Source organism: Protopterus annectens, chromosome 3.part1 (genome assembly GCF_019279795.1).
Source record: "Protopterus annectens isolate FY-2018-M chromosome 3.part1, PAN1.0, whole genome shotgun sequence".
In the NCBI taxonomy this organism is placed as follows: Eukaryota; Metazoa; Chordata; order Ceratodontiformes; family Protopteridae; genus Protopterus; species Protopterus annectens.
The window spans coordinates 912,183,771-912,210,505 of NC_056732.1; the positions used below are offsets into that span (position 1 = coordinate 912,183,771).

General features: G+C 40.5%; 1 protein-coding gene across 1 annotated transcript in view; it reads left to right on the top strand.

Moving 5' to 3' along the window:
* Nucleotides 1-26,735, top strand: part of NETO1 (neuropilin and tolloid like 1) — a 1,239,650-nt gene that overhangs the window by 807,668 nt on the left and 405,247 nt on the right. Inside the window, exon 7 of the mRNA XM_044067135.1 lies at nucleotides 14,480-14,708. Within this exon, the coding sequence (XP_043923070.1) occupies nucleotides 14,480-14,708 (229 nt within the window). The remainder of the gene's footprint in view (nucleotides 1-14,479; nucleotides 14,709-26,735) is intronic.

Here is a 26,735-nt window from a genome sequence, read left to right on the forward strand (position 1 = left end):
AGATGTAACAGACATGATGTAGCATTGCCAGTTCACACAGGTCTGTTGCACACATCCGGGATATTAATAGTGTCCAGTTAGAAAAGGTCGATGATGACATGTTGGTCTATCTCACAGATGAGGAGAGTCACGATGTGTCTATACATGCATGCATTGGATGCTGCCCCCCCCCCCAGCTCAGATGGATACATGTTGATGTACACATTCTATGGGAACATAGTCTATGTGGGCAGTGTGTTGAAGTGTGTATTCAACCATGTCAGGAAGGTGTGTGTGATGAGTCACTTGTTAGGTGATCTGTGATGTTGTCACAGCCCATTGATTCTGTGTCATAGACCTGGATGAAGATAAGACAGCGCATACTGCCTATCTTGATCTGGCCAGAGTTTCGGCACAATCCCCCATGCAATTATCATTTAGAAACTGTCCATGCTCTGGATTAACTTTTACATCACTAGATGGATAACCAAATGGCTCACTGACAGAGCACATATCATGAAAGTTGGTGAATCAACCTGTACCAGTAGAGCTGTCATCACTGGTGTACCCCAGGGATCTGTGCTTGGTCCTTTACTGTTTGGAATCTATTTCTCGACAGTTCAGGTTAAAGTGTAAGGACTTTGGCATACCGTGTTTGCTGATTTTTGCATATTGGGTGCAATCGTTGAGTTCACCAATGATGATAACATACTACCGAAAGAACTACCACAGACAAATGATTGGTGACATAGTCAGATGGTCACAAATAAATGCAAAATTGTTTCCTTATTTTGTCCTTCTGCAAACTAGAATTCCATACTAACTATAGCATTGGTAACACTCCCGATATGCTGAAACTCAGTGATGCAAGACCCGGGAACACATGTAGATAGCAATCTGAACTTCGACCACCAAGTGTCCACACTGGTATTGAAAGCCAATGTTGTGCACATTACAAGTCAGACCATTGTATTCAGATTTGAGGATTATATTACAGCACTTTGCATGAACCTCATGAGAACACAAATATAGAGTATAATGCTCTATTTTGCATGTACCTCAACAGACATATGTAGCAGCTGGAGAGACCACAGGGGTTTCTTGGTAAGAAAATACAGGGCCTAAAAACCATGTCATGATGTATGTGGATAGACTGAAAGCCATCCCACTATAATCTGTGTTGTATAGGATGAGATGAGTCTCTGACCCTGCACTATTGGGAATGCTGCACATCTACAATTCAGGTATAGGTGATGACATCAGCAGTATCTGGTGAGGAGAAAATAGTGATGATAGTGTTCCACATGGTGGTTCATAGGTTCATAGGTTAGTATTAGGCTATCGGCCCTAGGGCCTATGCAAGCCTAGCTAAAACAATTCCCTGGATATTTCTTCCCACAATATTTACTTCTCTGGACTCCTGTCTAGCAGGGCGACTGACATGATCCCTGGGGTGAATTTCCTTTCTCTCATCCAGTCATAGGTTCATAGGTTCATAGGTTTATACTAGGCTATCTGCCCTAAGGCATTTATAAGCCTAGCCCAAATTTTTGTGGCTTACGCCACCCCTTATATGAAAAAATACTGTGCCCATTAGTTTGTTGTGCCTCTGTCCAGCAGTGACACAGAGATGATTCCCGGGGTAAACCTACAATCTCCCATCCACAGGTCTAGATTTCTCTTGAACAGAGTCAGCGAAGTGCTCTGCCTCACATGGACCGGGATTTTATTCATCAAGTTTCCTTTTGAAGAGGGCCAATGAGGTGCTCTGCTTGACATGTATGGGCAGTCTATTTCAGAGTTTGGGAAGTCTCTGAGTCAGGAACCTATCCCTCCAGCATGTTTTGTTCATTGTGATGACAAGGTTTAGATCCCTGGAGTGTGTGGCTCTGAGGGATTGGGATTTCTTTAAGTGGAGCATGTCTAGCAGCTCAGGGTTTGACATGGCCTTGTATGTTAAGCGGAGATCGCCTCTGAGTAGATGATATGCCACAGAGTATAGCTGGAATTTTTTAGACGGTCAGCATAGGGCATCTGCTTTAGGCCTGTGATTCTTTTCATGAGGTATTTCTGTGGCCTTTCCAGCTGTTGAAGATGTCTTGTGAGGTACATAACAAACGGGGCATTATACTCTATAATGGGTCTAATGAGGAATGAGTACAGTGGGACAATGACCTCCTTTTTTCTGGATGAAAAGCCCTTAGTGATGAGGTGTGCCACATAGAAGGATTTCCTGACTTTTGTGGTGATGTGGTTATCGAAAGTGAGACCACTGTCCACCTGTGTCCCTAAGTCTCTCATCACACTTTCGATGTTTAGTGTCCTGCCACCTATGTGGTAATTCATGGGTACATGTTTTTTTCCAAAGGGGATAACTATAAATTTCTTGGCATTAAGCTTGAGCCCATTGCTTTGGCACCAGGCATCTGTTTCTGTAAGGCCCTTTTGTAGAATATCCACATCATTTGGGGATTCAATAATGGCTCCCAGTTTGCAGTTATCTGCAAACTTTGTTAGCCAGAGTCCTTTAATGTTGGCCTGTACTTCAGAGAACTAGATGCCAAACAAGAGTGGTCCCAGGACTGAACCCTGAGGTACTCCACTTGTCACTTGTCTGGAGATGGATTTGGAGTTGGTTACTTTTACAGTCTAGGTTCTGTCAGTAAGTCAGTTGGCAACCCATCAAGTGACGTAGGGGTTTATGCCCAGATTAGTAAGTTTATCTATGATTCCAGAGCGGGGGATGGTGTCAAAGGCCTTGGCAAGGTCCAGATAGGCTGTGTGGACCACCTTACCCTCGTCCACAGCTCTAGAGACTGATTCGAATAAGTCAGTCAGATTCAGGAGACAAGATCGGCCCTTCACAAACCCAAACTGGGTGGAGTCCAGTGTTTGAAGGTTGCCAATGTCTTTGTTTATAAGTTCCATGATAATGCTTTCCATGCCCTTGCAGATCAGGCTTGTCAGACTGATGGGACAGTAGTTCCCGGGATCCAAGGTGGATCCCCCCTTGTGGAGCAGAATAACTGTAGCTGTGCGCCACTCAGTGGGCACGAAGCCTGAGGTGAGGCTATGATTAAACATGACACTTAGGTGAGATGCCAGTTCATTTTATAGTTCATGTAGTACACAGCCTGGGATGTCATCTGGTCCCATGGATGGTGTATTCTTAGCTTTGGAGAGTGCGGTTTCTACCTGTGTGGTCGTGATTATTGGAATTTGGCAATCTTTTGATATTGAGATGGGCCCTTTAGGAGGTGAGAGGGGGGGTGAAGTTGGCACTAAATCGATCTGCCAGAATATTGGCAATATCCTTGGGATCAGTATATTTAATACCATTCTGTTGTAGCTCAGAGTAGATCTGAGCATTGCCATTTAGATTCTTGACATAACTATAGAATGCCTTGTGGTTGTCTTTGGAATCTTTGGCAATTTTATTTTCGTAACTAGCTTTTGAGGATTTTATGAGGGATCTCAGCTTCTTACTGAGGCTGGTGAGGGAGTTTTTTGCATCCTGGGATTTTTTCTTTATTCTGCAACAGTTTCTTCCTTCTGTTGTATAGTTTTTTTATAGCAGGGGACCACCAGATTGGCTTCCTTTTTTTTTGGAGAAGAGCATCTTGGTTCTATTTGGGATGGCACGATTCATGCACGAGTGGATGTGCTCGTACAGTGTCTTAGTGTAGGATTCTGCAGTTGAACTTCCAGATCCCATCTGCGTGGGTGGTGTGAAGTTTGTCACTTCTGACTTCAGTAGCATGAAGTTGGCTTTGGAGAAGTTTTTTAGGGAGTTTTTCTTACTGGGGGGTGGGGGTGGGATGTGAATGTCAAAGGTGATTTGCTTATGATCAGACCTGACCAATGAGGGGGTGACCACTGGTGTGGAGCATCTATCTCCCATGTTGGTAATGACCAGGTCTAGGATATTGGAGCCCCTGGTGGGACAATGGATTAGTTGATCCAGGACATTAGAATTTATGAATTCCAAGAACCGCTGAGAAAAGGAGTTGGTACCCGAGTAGTTTTCCCAATTAATGGCAGGGTAGTTGAAATCACCCAGTATTAGGGTGTTTGGTTGTATCTTAATATTTTCTATTATGTTTAGAAAGGTGTAGTGAGAATCTTGGGGCATGGTGGGGGATCTGTAGCAAGATACAATTTGGATTGCAGTCTTACCTAGTGTTAGTTGCACCTGGAGAATTTCAGATGCATTGTGTTGGGCAACTAGCTTGGAGGTGTGAATATCCCTGGTGAATATGGACCCTCCTCCACCTTTAGTGTTTCAGTCTTGGTTTTGTGGTCAAAAAGTGTGGTAAGAATTGTAGCCTGGTATTGCAGGGGTGCTCTCTGGTGCCTTGAACCAGGTCTCAGTTACTGCACAGATATCGATGTCTTCCATTTTTAGGCGTGCCTAGAGATAGTGCATTTTGAGGTTTAGACTTCTAGCATTGAGTAGCATTACCTTTAGATTTTGCATGCTTGTATCTGTTACGGTGGTGGTTTTATCCTTTGAACCTTGCCGAAAAATGGCACTATAGAGGTGGCAAGAGCTTTAGCCAGTAACCTGAATCCCAGGGGTGACAGGTGCAGACCATCTCTGGCAAAGCATCGTGGTTTGTTGATCATGTCTTCCCAGGCAGACAAATACATGATCCCCTTTGAATGACACAAGAAGCTTAGCCAATTGTTGAAGTAAACCATTTTGTCCTTATACTGTGGTATCATTCTGGGCGAAGGCAGGATGCTACTCAGGTCTAGAGTCATACCTGCCTGGGTCACATGATCCAAGAGCTCTTCCATGTCTCTCTTTATGTAGTCCAGGGAGGTACGTCTCAAGTCATTCACTCCAGCATGGACAATGACAGAGTCATATTTGCACTTGTGGAGTGACTTGAGTGCATGCGTTATGTGGTGGATCCTGGCACCCAACAGGCAGCTGACTGTAATTTTCTTCTTGTTCAGCCTGGTGAGTGGGACATCAGTGTGCCTGACTATAGAGTCACCTATGACTAAAGTGTTGGGTACATTGTCGTGCCTTACGGACTGTTGTTGTATGGCACACTGGTGTTGTGAGCTATGTGTCACTTTGGTTGTGACTGGTGTTTGTTTGCGTTTTGGCTTTGGAGGCCCTTGTTGCTTAGGCAGGTTAATGTTAACGGCCTCCGCATATGTGGATTTAGTGTTGCTATGTGTGGGTGTTGATGGTGTGGGTTTTGAAGGTCTATGAGTTGCTTGAGGTGTAATGCAGGTGTTAACCTTCTCCTCTTGACTGTCTAGCACAATCTTGGCCGGAGAGAGCTTTGCTTCCAGTTTGGCTGTGTAAGTGCATCTCTCGCAGGTTATCGTGTTGGGTGGTAGGAGGAGAGGATTGTCTGTGTACATGAGGCAGTTGCCGCACTGCCCCAGTATGCCCAGATTCACCAGGTAGACAGGAGAAATCCCTGGAAGCTGACCCTTGGACATGCCTGTTTAGGTGCTTTTTTGTAAAGTTTAAGAGCTGTTTTCCCTTACCTTTCCAAGGTACTTTGCAGCTATAGGCTGTTTAGTGCCTATGATTAATTTCTCTTTATTGACAAGGAGAGCTGAGTGCTTGAATCAGTTTCAGACTTCCTTGCGCTTTCTTGTAAAGTTTAAGAGCTGTTTTCCCTTACCTTTGCAAGGTACTTTGCAATTATAGGCCGTTTAGTGCCTATGATTAATTTCTCCTTATTGACAAGGAGAGCTGAATGCTTGAATCAGTTTCAGGCTTCCTAGTGCTTTCTAGCAGGTTCTAGTGCAAGTGCTAGTCACAGGGGTTCAGATTTTAGTGCTACTACTGAGAAATCATCTAGTTCTAAGGGAAAATTTGAAGAACAGACTTTCTGGCACCTGGAATAGTTTAACTGTAGCCTTGCAGTGCTGCACAATGTGAAAAATGTGCAAACACACACATTTTTAAGCCAGAAAGTTGAAAGGGATATAAATCAGCCCAAAAAGGCTAATAAAATTACAATTTCAGAGCTGGAAACCACTCCTCTAGCGTTAGATAGGCAATACAATGCTCACCAGTCCCACTGGTAGGCAGTAGGACTTCCCTCTATCACAGCAAGGTCTGGATAGCTCTGAGCACAGAAAATAAAGTCCTGAGACAAGCAAAGCCTGGGATATGGACTGGCTAGAAAAGGTGGGAAACGAGCAAACAAGATAGTATTTTTTTTTGTTGAAATAGGCTAAACAATGCAATAATACAGTAAATAAACACAGAAAAGGCTAACACACTTGAGTGTGTAGTCCTAAACAGTAAATGCAATTAAAACTCTACAAAATTAGCAATTTAAAACTTTTTAAATGAAGCAAGGCAAGTGCACAACTGAAAAACGATTGAAGAGGCAGTAACACAGCAGAATAAGTAGCTAGTCTACATATACAGATAAATCTATATTTACAGAAAATCAGCTAAAACACAGAAACACTTCAGATGCAATGCAACCTAGAGCACTTGAGTTGTAGCAATATTAAGGCAATTACAGTTATAATATATGCTCTAAAATATACTCTATATTTTCAAAATGTTTGAGAAGCAGTCAGAACACAAGGAGATTCAGGCAATTTTTTTTTTCTTTTTTTTTTTTGAAAGGGAAAAAGGAGAAACAGAAGGCCTTATCAAATGTTCTCTCTGTATTAGGTAGAATGAGCTAATGACACTAGACTGGGAGGAGTGTCCCAGATCAGATTTACAGTAGGGGCGGGCAACTGCAAAGCCACCAAGTATAACAGCAAGACACCAACAAGGAGGGGGGGTGGGGACAATACTAATAACAGCAATACACCAACAGGGAGGGGGGTGAGGACAATACTAAAGCTATTAGCCTACAGACAGTAAGCACTACAGAAAGCCACAGAATGAAAGTTTTTAAACAGATAAAGGAGCAATGAGACTACAGAATGCTTTTTAACTGCAAACAAATCCATTACCCGTGCAGATTAGTTAATAGCAATAAAAATGCACTCAAAAACTATGCAGCAGGCAATAAAAAGTGCTATATATAAATTGCTAGAAACAATAATCAGTATAAATAATCGAAAAAACAGGATACTTATATATCTCAGCTAAGAGTTTCTAATGTCAAGCAAGTGCACAAACACACACACACACACACACACACACACTCACACACACACACACACACACACACACACACACACACACACACACACACACACACACACACACACACACTCCCCATTTGACTACAGTGTAAACAGAATGCCTGCCTACACAGACTACAGAACTCTGCATTTAGTGCAAGTGCCACAACTCAAGTCGACTCTGAGTGTCTCAGATAACACTTTATAGGAATGACATTGGCAGAGTCTGGTGAGGAGAAAATGCTAATAACATTGTCCCATATGCTGGCATAAAATGCATTCTGTAATGTCAGGCAAGGGCATAAACACACACATCTCCCAGATGACTGCAGCGAGAACAGAACCCCTGCCTGCTTAAGGTACACTGACTAGAGAACGCAGTACTTTAAGCAAGTGCCACAGCTCGAGTGTGTTTGGCTACTGTCAAACATTCTTGGATTGTTTGATTAACGATAAAGCTCAGCTGCTTATACTGTAATTAGCATGCCGCTGTGTTTACCTTATTTGCTTGGCTCTACACACCATGTAGTGCTGCTTACTGCATCCAAAACATTGTGCTATCATGTGCGCCACCACGACATGATGCGGACATGGTGTAAAAGGACAATGTAGGCTTTACTGAATCTGTCAATATGTACAAATAACCATCAAAACGGCTATGCCCAGTGATTTTACTGTTTTATTTACTGAGAAACACAAAGTCATAAATATCAGTATGTGCAAGCAGAAACTAGAATAATGTGGGATAAAGACACCCAGGTAATTCCAATAGTAGTAGTAGCAACAAGGCTAAGAAAACAAATTTTCAAGTATACTTAAATATGCTATTACTGTTTATAACCCCACATGAACTGCAGGAGGCAATTCTGAGTACATTGTGGGTACTGAGAACAGCACTCCTAACAAACATAGAAGGTTGAAACAATACTGATTTCTTGAATTCTAATCATACCCTGACTAAGGAATGATGTCCCTAACAGTGGGAGAAATTTAAAAAAAAATTGATTTTCACTAAGCTCTTCACTGTCTCTCCAGTCATGACCTTAGTAGAAACCTATACATACCTCTAAGGGATGATATAACTTAAGGAAACGAACATTGTTTCAAAACAGCTACATCAGTTTTCACCGACATACTGGAAAATACAGATAAGCAAAGTTAATTGTGTCTGTTTTAATTGAATTAACTGAAGCCTTCAGCTCTGTTTAACATCAGAACCTAATCTTGAAATTCCAGTATTGTGGCCTCAATCCTTCATATAACGCGTGATTTGAAACTGTCTATGAAAACCACTCATTCAGATTTAGACTTAATGACTGTATATTCTATACAGTACTGCTGGGCTTTAGTGTGTATCAAGGCTCAGTATTAAATCTACTATTGTTCACCACATTTAGTAATGCTTTATAATGCCCCTCTTAGGCATTACTGGTATGTGATACATCAGTTATATTGTAAGCATCAGACAAATGTTCTGAAACCATTAGTATGCACTTGTCTAGTAATAACTTCTCATGCGACATGCCAAACCCTGAACCTAAAGAAAACTGAGTCTGCTTTGTTTAGAACCACTGAAATCGCTCCTTCATTGGAAACACTCAGGCTGTAGGCTCCTCTATATGCATTTAGTCAATTCAAACACCTTGACCTGTACTGCTCGATTCATTTTGATAAGACATTAACAATGGTGAAGATAATCTAGGCAACTGCTACAGAGTTGCATTTCTTCTCATTCCAAAAGTCCAAAAGAACCTTAATTAGGGTGATTATGTTATATATGCTTGAGTATGCTATGCCGTCTATAATTCTTTGCTACCTTTATAACTGAAGTGACTTACAGGTGACATTAAACAACATTGGTTGCTTTATAGTACAGACTCACAGAGCAGAATATATCATTCCATCACATTACATGAAGCAAACCTACTATCAACCTCCATAAGGGAAAATTGGTCTCTTCTTCCCCAGTTTACTGGATCCTATAGTATAATCTCTGTCTTGCCTCAGTTCTTTGATGAAGCTAAATCCCTCATCCTGTCAACTTGTAGTTCTATTGCCAGTTCATAAACCTTTGTCACAGCACTTTCTAGAAATGTTGACTAGACCTTTGTCCTTCTGGACCCAAAATTGTGGATTTCCTTATCACAGTATATTAAATTACCATTTTCAATGCATCAGTATTAGGACAAACTGTACATGCACTCATTTATACAGTTGCTATAAGGATCAGATATTCATAGATTCATACGTTTATAGATATGTACTAGGATAATGGCCGCTGTGGCCTTTTTAAGCCTAGACCTGCATACCAAATATCTGACAAGTTCTGGTTCTCTTGGTAAGTTTAAGCAGGGGTGAACATTTTGATATAGTTTATACCCTGCCTGCATGGATCTAACTGTAATAAGTTGATTGATTACAATATTGATTCTTATTACAACAGTGAAGTGCCTTTTTTTTTCTTTTTTTTTTTTTTTGTGCACAGTACTGGTCCAGAGTGCTGGTTGAACCAGCTTTGCTTCTGGCGACACCCCCCCCCCCACTGTTTATGTAACTGATCATTCCTTAATAGCCTCTATTTTGCATTTTGAGATTTGTCTAACCCCCTCTCAGTTACATAAATGAGATAGCTCACCTCATTCGTCTGTATGTTGCACTATGGAGAATTACAAATGAGTCCAGACTGAATTAGGGAATCCAGTACCATTTGGAATTTGGGAAGATGTGAATCCCAGTCTTCTACGAGAATGACTACATGATTAAAGTAAACTGCAGCTTAGGAATATGGAATGTGGCCATGGCAGCAAGGAGGCTGAAGGGAAGATGTTGTAGCAAAATGAATTAAGTGTTGTTGAGAATGCAGTTTTCTCCTTATCGTTGTTGGTTAAATGGGTCTTCTTGTATATCTTTTTGAGATCCAAGATAGTTAGGAAACTAACCTTCTGTAACCACTGTGCTGACAAATCTATACACACACAAACGCATACACATATTTATAAATATATATATATATATATATATATATATATATACACACACACACACACACACACACACACACACACACACACAATGTGTGTATATGTATATATATATATATATATATATATATATATATACATGGGTACATATGAAATGATCGACAACTTAAAATATCTACAGTGACTTCACCGACAAGTCAAATAACCGACATCGCAAATCACGGACATTTACCAGGTAAGGGATGTAAATTCGCTACTCATGCCTACCATGGTTGCATGACACTGCCACACTTACTAAACCATGGTAGGCATGAGTAGTGAATTTACATCCCTTACCTGGTAAACGTCTGTGATTTGCAATGTCGGTTATTTGACTTGTCGGTGAAGTCACTGTCGATATTTTAAGTTGTTGATCATTTCATATGTACCCATATACATATATATATATATATATATATATATATATATATATATATACACACAGACACATATATATGTGTGTGTGCGTGTGTATATATATGTGTGTGTGTGTGTGTGTGTGTGTGTGTGTGTGTGTGTGTGTGTGTGTGTGTGTGTGTGTGTGTGTGTGTGTGTGTGTGTGTGTGTGTGTGTGTGTGTGTGTGTGTGTGTGTGTGTGTGTGTGTATATATATATACCACTTTGAAAATATAAAATAAAGATGCCATATAAACTGTAAAGTTGGACTGAAAACTCATTTTATTATGTCATCTACTCTGGGCTTTGGGTAGCTGTTGAGTCTCCTGAACTCATTATAAGGTCAGACAGTACCCTCTAGTTCTGGGAATTCCACACTAAGACTTCTTCAACCACTGAATGATTCTTCAGCTACTCCTAGTTTTACAATTTATGAATCTCCTCCCATACTTCTTGTTTCTGGCCTTCAGGTACTCTTTATGGCCATGGTTTAACCTTTTCCCCTGGTCTGTTAATGTGTGATATCTGAGAAGAGTTGTACTTTCAGGCAAGTCAAAAATGTGTTTGTTCCTCAAAATGAGCTCTTGGATTGCTTGCTTTGAGGCATTAACACGATGTTATGCACTACCACAATTGCTGTGGACAACACCTCCCTTTGCGCTCTGTGGTCTGCGAGCTCAGATGCTGTGCTCACTGCTCTCACTCGTGCTTCCTTCCAAGGTTTTAAGATAGTGACATGGCAGATTTATTCCATAGCTCATTTCCACATCTGCTTTACTTTGTACTTCAATTTGTTAATTTAGGTATCTCACAGTGTCCAGTCTATTTGTCAAGGAACTTGTTTGCAGTCATAGGGAGTAAAGGTAGGAGTTGGTTTCCTACTTGGAATTCCCTATTTTTGGCATTCCAGATGTACAATCCTTGTTAGCTAGCTTGCTGTATGTGTAGATGTTCATGCACAACTGAAATGATATTGGTATAATGAGCTAAGATACTCAAAAAAGGCATCTACCTCTTTCTCCAGTTTTTTTAACTATGTCTAATAGTCCTTGGGGCATCCACCATAAAGCAATTCTTAGGATATAAATCCTGTAGAAGCTTGGGACACCTTTGTCATAGTTTTTCCCACATTTTCTGCGTCTTTTTCCAATACTGATGTCAAAGTCCTTTTAAAACATTCCAGCAGACCATTCATTTGGGTATGATAAATGGACTGCCTCATCTCTTTCACCTGAAAACTCTAGTTGATGTTCCATGTGGTTTTGTACATAAATGGTATGTCTTGGTCTAGTTGGATTTCTTTCATGATTGCTACTCAGAAAAATAACAAATTCAATATCTTCTCTATGGCTTGGAATATGCTTTCCTTGCAGGATACCCTACAGAAAACCTGTTGGCATGGTCTAACATTACCAAAATATATTGGTGTCCATTGCTGGCCATGTCTGCCTGTCCCATAAATATCCATAGCAAGTTTGTCAAAGAAATTTCAGTTGTAAGCATTGGAATTAAGGGATTTCTGACTCCCTAGTTAAGATTGGTCTTTTCTCATGCAAGATAACTTGTGCAATAGCTCTCAGTTTTCTTTAGGATACCCGGTGAGTAAAATCTATCCAAACCCTTGCTTTAATTTTAGCCATGTTCAAATGGTCCACAACATATCACAGCATGTAACTTTTATGACCATCTACCTAAAAGGCTTGGACACTACCAAATGGCATGGAATCTATCTGCTCTCTCTCTCTCTCTCTCTCTCTCTCTCTCTCTCTCTCTCTCTGTCTCCTTTTCTACTCTATACACCAGGTCATTTAGCAACAGAGGTAAGCCTGAGATGCTCTGTGGTATGGTCTTCTCCAGCAACATTGGAGATGTTCTGTTTCACTTGGGTCAGCATATTATTCTTCCACTAGACCATTTTGAAACTGACCTAAGTTAACTGGAGGTCAAGCAGGCCGGGATCCACCTCCTTCTCCCATGGGAAGTAGATGGCACTACCTGCAGTCCCCCTAAGGCACATGCAGGAACCTCCATTTTATGCTCTTCTCTGAGGAAGGGTTGCTCACTCCAGTACTCTAAATAATTCTCTTGGGTATCACCTTAACATACCCCCTCCCTCTTTATTTATCTCTTGAGTTATCAATCATCCTTTACTTTGTCCTGTAGCATGATTTCAACTGTTGTTTCTTGGGAACTTGACTCATCTTTGTGTGTTCAACATCACTTACTTTTGCTGGTGTCTCTGTAGTGCAGTGTTAGTAGGTTTTTTCTTTCTCTTGATAGATTTAACCAAATGTTATTTTTCTCAATGCAACCAACTGTTCCCATAGGTCTTGTAGAAACTCTAGCTGTATGTATGTCTAGACTAGTGGGAATGATTATAGCTTGCAAATTATTACAGTGTTTTTATTCCTATAGTTGGAGCTATACCAAATTACTTAGCATTTTTCCCATTCCGACTGTTTCAAAGGGTGAGTAAAAAATGGAAAGTTTTTTCCAATAAATGGGACACAGGTAAGATAGGTAGCAATAGCTGTTGGCTAAAGGGCATTCCCAAGTTTGTTTTTAACTTCCACCTGCAAAGCTAGATAGTATGTTTTTCTCCTCTGGGTACAGATAACTTCAGTAGAAAGCTTTTTCCTACAGATGTACCACTTTACTAATTTAATTCTGTAGTTAGATACATGTAGTCTTGGTTACTCTTGCCCATCTACTTTTGTGAGGGCCTTCAAACTAATTTTGTGGTACCAATAAAACTGGCAACCAGGAAGTGAGTTAACTATATGTCTTTGCTCTACTATTGATGACAACTCACAGCTGTCAGACATTTATACTTCCTGACCCTAAACATGTTTAACTTTCAAAGCAAAGCATTTAACAGAGCCTGCATTGCACTTCTTTTGTAGATGCTATGGAGTATTGATACTATATGTCAATAATCTATTTACTCAGATAAAATGTCACATGAGAAAATGGGTGGCCTTGGCCTTTTTTATTCGAGTCTGGACTTTATTATACACTATATGCAAAAATGGTTTTCTGTTCTTAAGTCAAAGCAATGAAGGAAAAAAAAAAAAACAGTAAGAAAATGGAATGACTGCCAAAGAGGAAAGATTTTTATTTTTGAGTTTGATATGAATGACTGTATAATATGCACAGCTATATTTTAGACACATATTCGAACAGAGAAATAATTGTCAATTACAAACATATAGGTGGACTACAGACTAGAAAGACTGAATGACATATAAGAATGGAAATGGACAGAGGGCAAGCAAGCAGGTCCCATGATGCTTCAAATAAAAATAAGTGTTACTTACCTTACGCTGATGTTTTTAGAAAATAAAATGCCATATCTAGGAAGAGAAAATGGTTCAGTTTAAAATTGATTGTATTTGTGTACAGTGCTACATCAGGCAAAACAAGCCTTAAGTAAAATAGTTTCCCCCTCTCCATTGATCCTTAAACAATGTTATTCTGAAAGATGATTTACAGATTAGCATATTTTTGCTTTTTACAATCTTTTAAACTGAGCTACACATAAGATTAAAAAAACAGAAGCCCTGAGGGAACAAGGCCCCAAATTCCTGCACTCTTAAGCCATTATATAATAAAACCTCTTAAAAGGTCACACAGACTTGGGGTAGGTGTTCCAGTTTCAGTAAAATGTTCTGTTAATTGAGATTCTCTTTATACTTTACAGCATGATTACAGAGAAAGTATTATTAATGTGCTTGCTAATGGAGGTGAAACCTGTCACCGCTGCATATAAGATAGTGACTCTAAACTTATTTGCCCTTGTTTCTCTGAGGCTGATCCTGACACTGGCACAGAAATATGCTTAAACTTGAACTGTATTTTAGGTTAGACATTCAATAATTGCTTTCTGAATGTTGCTTATTTAATACTGTCTCTTTTTAAAACATTGCTTTTATTTGTTTATTTTATTTTTATTTTAGATATACTTGCGATTTCTGGATTATGAAATGCAGAATTCAAATGAATGTAAGAGAAATTTTGTTGCCATATATGATGGGAGCAGCTCAGTGGAAGATTTGAAAGCAAAGTTTTGTAGTACTGTGGCTAATGATGTGATGCTTCGTACGGGGCTCGGGGTTGTTCGCATGTGGGCAGATGAAGGCAGCCGAAATAGTCGATTTCAAATGCTCTTCACTTCATTTCAAGAACGTAAGGCTCAGTTTCATTTCATTCTAATTGTTAAACTGGCCAAATGAACCAGTTTCTGGGTGTTTCAAAAAGGTTTAATAAAATAGATTTTGTCTAAGGCTTTTACAAAGTAATAAACAGATTCCATGCGATATCCAAGTTATCAATGCTATGTTAAAGGTAACAGTGCTGATTTTGACATTTTTATATATTTTTTTGTCATATGAGACTATATAGGTTAAAGATGTCTGAAAAGGCCGTTGCAATATTCATGCTGTCAGTGCTGATGGATGCTTCTGTTTTAGCACAGTTCCCTTTTCAGGATGTCAATAGCTGGACATGTTTAATCTGCTAGCTGTTTAATATAATTAAAGAGTCTCCAGTGACCTTCTTGATGGTTTTCTGAGGGAAGAAAGTGTGAGGACTAAAAGGAGGCTTTGTTAGAGCAGACAGGATAATGATTAAAACAAAGCGAAGCCACCTACAGATTCGCTGAACTATGTGCTTCAGGTAATCACTTCTTCCAGATATTCTGTTTGGTGTGCTGTTCTTTGGAATTCATTGAAAAGAGCTTAATATTCTCATAGAATCTGCTGGTAAGGCTATTTCCTGGCTTTTGAAATTTAAAATAATGCTTTCACAGTATCTATCCTTTGCACTCTTATTGGTCTTTTCAGACCAATTTGCCAATTGATGCTACAAATGAATAATGTTCCTTTTGAGTAGTAATCCACTAAATTCTCAGTCTACTAGAGAATGATTCTGTTTCCATACAGTAAATGATTGTATGTTTTCAGCATTTCACTGAACATTGCTACAGCACTTCTAATATCAAAACACATTAATTTTATTTTGCAAAAGTGAATTGTACTTCTGTGACTCATCTTCATTTGGCAGCATGTTGCTTTGTTTGCAGAAGAAAATGAGATTTGAAGAATAGCTGTATCAATATAATTCAGCAAAAACTACATGTCATGAGGTTATTTCTGTCTCAAATATTGGCAGTGCACCACAGGATGCAGTGTCCTTTTTCATTAACAGAATGTCTGAAGCCTTGGCAGTTTATCCGCGGCTATTTAAGGCACATATAAAACATCTGCAATGTCAGCATGTTGGTTCTAAATCTTTTGTGAAACCACAGAAAAAAAAAATTCCATAGTAGTGTAGTGGATATGGGAATATTTTATATTTCATGACAACTAATAAGGTGATTATAGGTTCATAGGTAGGTACTAGGCTATCTGCCCGAAGGCATTTATAAGCCTAGCCAGAATGTGTTGGCTTTCGGTGCCCCCTTAGATTAGTTCCCTGTGCCTCTGTCTAGCAGAGCCACTGAAGTGATCCCTGAGGTAAACTTTCTGTTTCCCATCCACTCATCAAGGTTTCTAGTCTCTGGGACAGGAATCTATCCCTCCAGCACATCCTATTTATTGCTGTGGTGAGGTTTAGATCCTTAGAGCTTGTGGCTGGAGGGGATAAGGTTTTCTTTAGGTGGAACATGACCATCAATTCTGGGTTGGACATGGCCTTGTATGTCAGGCAGAGATCACCTCTGAGCAGGCGGTATGCAACCGAGTACAGCTGGAGTTTCTTCAGTCGAGCTGCATAGGGCATCTGTTTGAGGCCAGTGATCCTCTTGGTGAGTTACTTCTGTGGTCTTTCCAGCTGCTGCAGGTGTCTTGTAAGGTACATCCCAAATGGGGAGTTGTACTGTATGATGGGTCTGATGAGTGATGAGTAGAAGGGCACAATGACCTCTTTTGATCTGGATGCAAACTCTTTTGTGATTAGGTGGGCCACATAGAAGGATTTTCTAACCACTTTGACAATGTGATTATCAAAGGAGAGATTACTTTCTACTTGGGTCCCCAGATTCCTTATTATGTTTTCCATATTTAGGGGACTACCACCTATGTGGTAGTCTGTGGGTATTTTGTTATTTCCAAAGGGGATGGCTATGCACTTTTTGGCATTTAGCTTGAGGCCATGATTTTGACACCAGGTATCCGTCTCAGTGAGACCCTTTTGGAGGATGTCTGTGTCAGTTGGAGAATCAATTATAGCCCCTAGTTTGCAGTCGTCTGCGAACTTGTTCAGCCATAGTCCTCCTGTGCTTGCCTGTACCTCTGAGAAGTATATGCTGAACATGAGGGGTCCTAGGACTGAGCCCTGGGGAACGCCACTTGTAACCGGTTTAGAGTCAGACCTAGCTCCTGCAACTCTCAGCATGTGGGTTCTGTCCGTGAGCCAATTGGCAACCCATCTTGTGACATAGGGGTTTATGTTCAGGCTGGTGAGCTTGTCTATAATACCAGAATGGGGAATGGTGTTGAAGGTCTTTGCGAGGCCTAGGTAGGCTGTGTGTACCACCTATCCCTCATCTATAGCCTTGGTAACTGTCTCAAAGAAGTCCACCAGGTTTAGGAGGCATAATCTCCCTTAACAAAGCCGAACTGGGTAGGGTCCAGTGTTTGGAGGCTCCCAATGTCTCTGTTAATGAGTTCCATGATGGTGCACTCCATAGCCTTGCAGACCAAGCTAGTCAGGCTTATAGGGTGATAGTTCCTGGGGTCTGTTGTGGCTCCACCTTTGTGGAGTGGAATAACTGTTGCTGTATGCCACTCTATGGGTACATGGCCTGTGGAGAGGCTGAGTTTGAACAGTGTGTTTAGGTGAGGAGTTAGCTCATCTTTGAGCTTGTGTAGGATGCAGCCTGGAGCACTGTCCGGTCCCATTGATGCTGTGTTTTTGGCTTTGAAGAGGGCTGTTTTAACCTGAGTGTCTGTGATTTCGAGGGCTCTACATTCTTCTAGTATGGTTATAGGCCCTTTTGGGGGTGAGAGGGGGGTGAAGTTTGTACTGAACCTGTCTTCCAGGATGTTGGCAATATTGGTTGTTTCAGTGCATTTTGTGCCATTCTGCACTAACTCCGAGCAGATCTGAGCATTGCCACTTATATTCTTGACATAGCTAAAGAATGCCTTATGGTTATCTTTGGAGTCCTTGGCAATTTTTCTTTCGAAGCCCGCCTTGGACAATTTTATGAGGGATCATAGTTTCTTGCTGGTACTGGTCAGAGATGCCTTCCCTTCTTGGGATTTTACTCTTTTCTGTACTAGTTTCCTTCTTCTATTGTATAGCTTGTTTATGGCAGGGGTCCACCAGACTGGTTTCCTTTTCTTGGAGAAGTGAGTCTTGGTTTTGCTTGGGATAGCATGATCCATGCATTCTTGTAGACACCCATAGAATGCATTAGTAAAGGTATTTGCAGCTTGAACAACATTATCCTTTAGCATGGGGGCTTTGAAACTTTTCACCTCAGTCTTAAGTAACGTGAAGTTTGCTTTTGAAAAGTTTTTCATGGTGGTTTCCTTGTCCGGGGGTGGGGGCGGAATGTGGATATCCAAAGTGATTTGTTTATAGTCAGATCTAACCATTGAGGGGTTGACCTCTGGTTTGGCACACCGGTCGCCCATTGGTGATGACCAGGTCCAATATGTTGTCACCTCTGGTGGGAGTGTTGACCAGTTGATCCAGGGCATTTGAGTTTATAAATTCTAGGAAATGTTGGGCAAGGGAGTTAGTACTTGAGTAGTTCTCCCAGTTAATGTTTGGGTTGTTGAAATCACCCAATAGTAGAGATTTTAGTAGGACCTTTATGTTTCCCAGTGTTTCCAGAAATGCAGAATGGGGGTCCTGGGACATGGTGGGTGATCTGTAGCAAGCTACAATTTGAATTGCAGTTTTGCCCATTGTTAGTTGCACATGGATGATCTCTGAAGCATCATGCTGTGCCACTAACCTGGAGGTGTGGGTTTCCTTGATGAATATGTATACTCCTCCGCCTTTTGTATTTTGGTCTGGGTTATGTGGCCAAAATGTATGGTATGAGTTGTAGCCTGGTAGTGCTGGGGTGCTCTCTGAAGCCTTAAACCAGGTTTCTGTTACTGCACATATATTGATTTTCTCCATACTGAGGAGTGCCTCGAGTGCGTGCATTTTGAGGTTTAGACTTCTGGCACTGAGTAGCATTACCCTCAGATTTTTGTTACTTGTGCTATTTACAGCAGTGGGTTTGTTTTTTGAGCCTTGCCTAAAAAAGGTACTATGGGGGTGGCAAGAACCTTGGCCAGTATTCGAAAGTCTAAGGATGACAGGTGCAAGCCGTCTCTACCGAAGCATCGTGGCTTGTCGAGCATGTCATCCCAGGTGGACAGACACTGGATCCCCTTTGAATGACACCAGAAACTTAGCCAGTTATTGAAATTGATAATGCTTTTTTTATATTGTGGTATCATTCTTGGCGAGGGCAGGATGCTTCTCAGGGTCAGGGTCATACCAGCCTGGGCTGCATGATCAGAGAGCTCTTCCATGTCTCTTTTCATGTAGTCCAGGGAGGTACGGCTCAGGTCATTCATACCAACATGGACAATGACAAAGTCATATTTGTACTTGTTCTGGAGTGACCTGAGTGTTTGTGTTATGTGGCAGATTCTGGCACCCACCAGGCAGCTAACAGTAACCTTCTCCTTATTCAGCCTAGTGAGTGGGACGTCAGTGTGCCTGACTATAGAGTCACCTATTGCTAGTGTGTTGGGTATGATAAGGAAGAAATGAAGCATGAGACCGCTAGGAAATTCCGCCACATATTTTATGCGTTGTTTTTGTTCACCAGAATACTTTTCAAAGATGGTTGATCACATTTAGAAATAACTTTTTTTTCATAAAGTGTGCAGATTCAGTTTTAATATATGCAATGGTACTTTGTATCTAAGTGCTTCAATATATATTCCATACATCTAACTAAAATTTTGTGGAAAGCTGATTAATAAAAAGCTTCATAAACTTTTTAAATAGTATCCCATGTAATTTTAATACCATCTTGTATAATTTTACTGAGTCCCTCACTAATGTCACTTCAGGGCTTGCATGAGAATATATCCATTAACTTTAATGGATGGGACCCCTAGCATGCACTGTGGTGTTTCTGTTAAAGTCTATGGACTTTAACAATTATAGTAATAATAATAATAATAATAATAATAATAATAATAATAATAATAATAGTAACAGAAATTAAGGCCTTGTTTAGCTGTTTACTTGAACTTTGCAGTATATGATGCCTCTCCTTACAGTAATTAGTCTGTTTTGTATACATAATTATTGATTTTACAGATGAAAATGCTTTTATGCTTCATTCTAACTCAAATTAACTATTGGACTATGACATCTCCTACAAATTGCCCTTACGTAACATCATATTTGTAATTCAGACACAGATTGTGAACTTAAATACATCTTCCCCATACTCTTTGTACCAGTTTATGCCTTTTCCATTAGCCTTCCCATCACAAAGACAGACTCTTAAACTTAAAATAAAATGCTCTACTTTTACTTAATATCTTGGATTACGTCAGTGGCCACAACTGCCGTATAACCACATATCACCTGACAGACAAAGACATACAGTAAGCATAGAATGCATTGGGCGCCTTCAGCTTTATAGGGCATTGCAACATGTGTTTTCACCTTTAATAAATGAAGAACCACTACTAGGTCGAAGATGATAGATTGAAATGTGATATAGCATGGCAAAGCTGTTTGATTTGTCTTTAAAAAAAAAAAAAATATATATATATATATATATATATATATATATATATGTGTGTGTGTGTGTGTGTGTGTGTGTGTGTCTGTGTATATATATATATATATATATATATATATATATATATATATATATATATATATATATATATATATATGTGTGTGTGTGTGTGTGTGTTTACATATATGTGTATATATTTGTGCAGCATACTGCAAGTAATCTGTAAGTAAGTTATTTGTAAAAGAGCTAAAATGATTATCAGCTCTTTGACACCTTGCCATTCATCATGCTGTGTAGGGAAGGCAAAATGTGACAAATAGATTCATGCAAAAACATAAATGAACAGTCTTGAGTGATCCTGCTTTCTGCATTAATGTTGCATGGGACATTTACACAGCTAGACTGGAGATTGTCATTTCTGGATAGAATTCTAAAGCAAGTGCCAATGCAGCATTAGGTTTACCAGCTGAAATTAATTTTCCATGATATCTACAAGGGCTTAATTTAAATGTGTGCTACACTATTATTAGATGTGTAAGAATTTAATAGTCTACTTCAAGGAGGTGTGCTCTGTATAATTTTGAGTGTGTTTAGTCATTTGAAACAATAACTCTTCATGACTGTGCTTTAAGGCCCAACTTAGCTCCTTAAAAGTAATTGGTTTATGCATTTCTCAAATGCCAACCTAAAACTAACCACAAATGGCTCGCGTATTTAACTTTCCTGTTCAGCACAAGTAACATTTAGGTTACCTGTGTGTCTTGCTACTGCTAGAAACTTAAAGTACAGTCATTAAATTTTGCAGTGTTTAAACATGTTAGAAAATAGTTCTAAGTGTGAATGCACTGTTATTGTTTAGCTGGGATTCTAATATCAGGAGCAACTTTATTAATTAAAATACTAAAGCCCATACCATATTTTTTTAAAATAGATTTTTCTAAACGTGACAATATTTTTATTGTAGATTACCTGTAGGTTGTATTATACCTTTTAAAACAGGACTTAACAGACTATTTGGAATTGGTCATGATCAGTACTTAACTGGATATTTTGAACTAGGCTTGAATTTTACTTGTGAAAAATAGTAATACTGTGCACTTGGTCATATTTTATTAATCATATATTGATTTAACAGAAGTGGCTTTGATTTACTGTCAGGGAATTACATTCTTATGGGTATGTGAGGATTTTAAGCAAATAGTGTTTGGCAGTATATATAAACAATCTTTTTGTTCTTTTCAAAATCTGAATCTAAATTAGAGCAAACAAACAAATTGTTTTATGGTATCTGGTACATCAATTGCAGCAAAGAACATTTGTCATTTTTGAATGTTGGCTTCTGAAACAGTGGTAGTGGTGCATTTTGGTGCAGTGTATTGAGGGAATATCAAAGCAGCTAAAGTGATACAACCTCAGGTAAGGTGTTCTTTGTGCAACTGAATAATATAGCACACAGATGTTATATTAATTAAACTGTACACAGATCCACTTAGTATCATAAGACTATTCATTTTACTACACTACTGAATGCTATTTTCTAATTCTTACTCGTGAGCATTTATAGCCAAATAGAAGCAAAATGAATATTTCACTTTTACACATTTACAAATACCAGTTAGATGGTAAAGTAGATGTGTAATTGAATTACTACAGCATTTAAGTTCAGTCACAGTTAGAGCACATTAGCAAAGGCTGTATGTAGGATGATTGAATTAATGTGGCATGATATTCTGATCATGCTTTAATTAATGCTGATATGGAATGGTTAAATCATTCTGTTTAGTGGAGCTGAAATATTTCCTGTGTTTTTCTTGTTCTGTGGAAAGCAGAATGTAATATTTAAAGTTATTACTTGAAAGTAATATACAGCATTATATTGGTAAATAGAAATAAAGTGGGGCATCAGTTGTAAGCAAAGAAGAAAACTGTAGTGATTTTGCTTTCAGTTTGATGTTAAAGGGCATACATCCCCATTAATGCTAAAGGTTAATGCTATTCATAGGTTCATAGGTTCATAGGTTTATACTAGGCTATCTGCCCTAAGGCATTTATAAGCCTAGCCCAAATTTTTGTGGCTTACGCCACCCCTTATATGAAAAAATACTGTGCCCATTAGTTTGTTGTGCCTCTGTCCAGCAGTGACACAAAGATGATTCCCGGGGTAAACCTACGATCTCCCATCCACAGGTCTAGATTTCTCTTGAACAGAGTCAGCGAGGTGCTCTGCCTCACATGGACCGGGAATTTATTCCACAGCATAGGGAGTCTCTGAGTGATAAATCTATCTCTCCAGCACGTCCTATTTATATCCGTGCTAAGGTTTAAGTCGCTTGCTCTAGTGGTTTTGGTGGATTTGGATTTTTTGAGGTGGAGCATGTCCATTAATTCCGGGTTGGACATGGCCTTGTATGTCAGGCACATGTCACCTCTGAGCAGACGGTATGCGACTGAATAGAGCTGGAGTTTCTTCATTCTGGCAGCATATGACAGATTTTGGAGTCCCTTTATCCTTTTGGTGAGGAACTTTTGGGGTCTCTCCAATTGCTGCCGATGTCGGGTGAGATACATCCCGAATGGGGCATTGTACTCGATCATTGGTCTGATAAGTGAAGAGTACAGGGGAACAATGACCTCACTAGATCTGGATGTGAATCCCTTCATGATCAGGTGGGCAATGTAGAAGGTCTTTCTAACCACTTTAGCAATGTGAGTGTCAAAGAAAGGCCACTGTCAACCTGGGTCCCCAGGTCCCTGATAACCTCTTCTGTGCTTAGTGGATTGCCACCTATATGGTAGCTTGGGGTTACCTTGTTTTTCCCGAAGGGTATGACTATACATTTTTGGCGTTTAACTTCAGGCCATGGCTCTGGCACCAGCTATCTGTTTCCATGAGTCCCTTCTGAAGGATATCCGGGTCCGATGCACTTTCCACTATGGCCCAGTTTGCAGTCGCCTGCAAACTTTGTCAGCCAAAGTCCTCCCATGTTGGCCTGTACTTCTGAGAAGTAGATGCCAAACAATAGGGGCCAAGGACCGAGCCCTGTGGGACACCACTTGTGACCGGCTTGGAGTCTGACACAGCCAGCAACTCTAACCCTGTGGGTTCTGTCCTTAAGCCAGTTTGCAACCCATCTTGTGACATATGGGTTTACATTTAAGCTGGTAAGTTTTTCTACAATACCGAGTGGGGTATTGTGTCAGCCTTGCAAGGTCAAGGTAGGCTGTATGGACTGCCTTTCCCTCATCAATGGCCTTGGTGACTGTTTTGAAGAAGTCGACCAAGTTCAAAAGGCATGATCTTCCCTTGACAAAGCCAAACTGGGTCGGGTCCAATGTCTGCAAGTCCCTATATCTTTGTTTATGAGCTCCAGTATGATCCTCTCCATAGCTTTGCACGCTAGCCTTGATTAGCTTAGGGGGCGGTAATAACCAGCGTCGGTAGAGGTGCCGCCTTGGTGGAGTGGGACCACAGTTGCCGTACACCACTCCTTGGGCACGTATCCTGTGGTAAGGCTGAGATTAAACAGCTGCCTTATGTGCGGGTTTAATTCCTCATTTAGCTCGTGTAGCACACAGCCGGGGACACCATCCGGTCCCATTGATGCTGTGTTTTAGCTTTAGAGAGCAGCTTTCACCTGCGCATTTGAGATGTCCGGGAGGCTACACTCGGCTGGGATAGTTATCTCTCCTTTAGGTGGGGAGAGGGGGGTGAAGTTTGCACTGAACCTGTCTGCCAGTATGTTGGCAATGTCTGTGGGTTCAGTGATTTTTGTATCATTTTGGACTAATTCTGAGCATATCTGGGAGTTTCCACCCAGGTTCCTAACATAGCTGAAAAGGCCTTATGATTGTCCTTTGAAATCATGGCAATTTTTCTCTCAAAATTGGCCTTAGTTGATTTTATGAGTGCTCGTATTTTTTACTAATAATGATCAGGGGTGACTTCCCTTTTATGGATTTTGTTCTATCATGTAATAGCTTTCCTCTTATTGTAAAGTTTGTTAATGGCTGGGGTCCACCAGACTGGACGTTTGCCCTTTGTGGAAAGAGTCTTGGTTTTATTTGGGATTGCCTGATCCATGCAGTCCTGGAGGTGTTCATAGAAGGCATTTGTAAGGGCTTCCAGCTTGGGTTGTGGTTTCCTCTGGCTCAGGGGCCTTGAAGGATACCACACCAGTCTTGAGTAGTGTGAAGTTTGCTTTAGAGAAGTTCTTCACTATGGTCTTTTTTGTTTGGAGTGGGGGCGGGATGTGGATTTCCAGTGAGATTAGTTTATGATCAGATCTCACCAATGAGGGATATACTTCCGGTGTGGAGCATTTTGTCCCCATGTTTGTGACAATGAGATCTAGTATATTTTCTCCTCTTGTGGGAACAGTGACTAGCTGTTCCATGGCATTTGAATTTATGAACTCCAGGAACCGTTGGGCTAGAAAGTTTGGGCTTGAGTAATGTTCCCAGTCTATATTCGGTAGTTGAAGTCACCCAATCTGATGGTCTTTGGAGATACATTTATACCCCCCAGTGTCTTCGGGAAGGGACTGTCCCCCTCCTCAGTCTGAGAGGGTGGCCTGTAGCATGCTACAATTTGTAGAGCAGTTTTGCCTATGGTTAGTTGCACCTGGATGGTTTCAAGCTTAACCTGGAGGTGTGAGTATCCTTTATGAATATGGATACACCCTCCTTTTGTGGTGTGGTCCGGGTTTTGGGGCCGGAACGCATGATATGAGGTAAAACCTAATAGTGCCGGGTGCTCTCAGGAGCCTTGAACCAGGTTTCAGTTACAGCACAGACATCAATGTTCTCCATACTGAGAAGGGCCTCGAGTGCATTTTGAGATTTAGACTTCTGGCATTGAGCAGCATTACCCTCAGTTTCTTCCCATTTTTGTTTCTAGGGTGGTAGGTTTAGAATTTGAGCCTTGCCTAAAAAGGCACTATGGGGTGGCAAGAGCCTTAGCCAATATCCGGAATCCCAGGGTGACAGGTGCAAGCCGTCCCTTGCGTGGCTTGTCAAGCATGTCATCCCAGGCAGACAGACACTGGATCCCCTTTGAATGACACCAGACATTAAGCCAATTGTTAAAGCTGATCATCTTGTCTCTATATTGTGGCATCATTCTTGGTGAAGGAAGGATACTGCTCAGGGTTAGGGTCATACCTGCCTGGGCTACATAATCAGAGAGCTCCTATGTCTCTCTTCATGTAGTCCAGGGAGGTAGGTCGTTCACACCAGCATGGACAATGACTGAGTCATATTTGTACTTGCCGTGGAGTGACCCGAGTGCTTGTGTTATGTGGTGGATTCTAGCGCCCGATAGGCAGCTTACTGTGACCCTCTCCTTGTTCAGCCTGGTGAGTGGGACGTCAGTGTGTCTGACTATGGAGTCACCTATGACAAGTATGTTTGGTGTTGTATTTGGCCTTCACACTGCTTTTGGTTTATGTGTTGCTTGTGGGGTGTCTTGAGGTAGCAGTTGTTTGGGTGTCTGCTTTGGAGGCCTCTGCTGTTTAGGTAAATTTTACTCAGAGCCTCCGAGTGTCTTTGTGTGTTTATGTGTTTGATTCAGTGGAGTGGTAGCATTATGTGAGGCTGGTTTTGTGTGTGTGTAGTTGCCTCCTCCTGTCTGGTCTTGCCAGTCCTGAGTTGAGAGAGCTCAGCCTCCAGTTTGGCTAAATAGCTGCATCTCTCGCAAGTATTTGTGTTATGTGGAAGGAGGAGAGGGTTGTCTGTGTACATGAGGCAGTTATAACATTGCCTCAAGATTCCCAGATTCACCAGCTGGACCGGAGAGGAGATTGACAACTGACCTTTGGACATGCTAGAATAATATTGGCAATTCCTTGAAAACAAGGGCCAGTGGGGAGTGAGGGTGTAGTGCTTTTAATTTTTAGTGCTGACTTATATAATTGCTTTAGTGAGCAAGTGCTATCTGAGACATCAATTTGTAGTTAATCATTTGCATCCTGGTTTGCCCAGATGTTTGCTGTTCTGCATTCTTATTTGATTCGATGCAACTGACCCGGTAAAAGCATCTTTGTGACTGAAAGCATGTATTGTGTTTGCTCATGGATATATGCCAATGCCAAGCCAACGTCAAGGTTCTAAATGTTAAGGTATGAATATGGACATCTAAGGCAAAGAAGTTGATTAACATCTGTGAATAACTATCACAACTGCTGTTAGTCTTGCAGTTAGCTGGAAATAACACATATCAAATTAGGCAACTAATAGCCAAGGTAGAACAACAAAGAGGGAAAATAAAAGTAACGTATCCATGTTGTTGATATGGGATAGAAATAGCCAATGAGCATTCTAGGTGATATTAATTACTCAAATTTATGCAAATCAAAAGCTGCAACTTAGTATTTAACAAGCTGGCTATGTAGTTGTTGTTTTACATAATGGTTCAGATATCACTTATTTTTCACTTAGCCTAA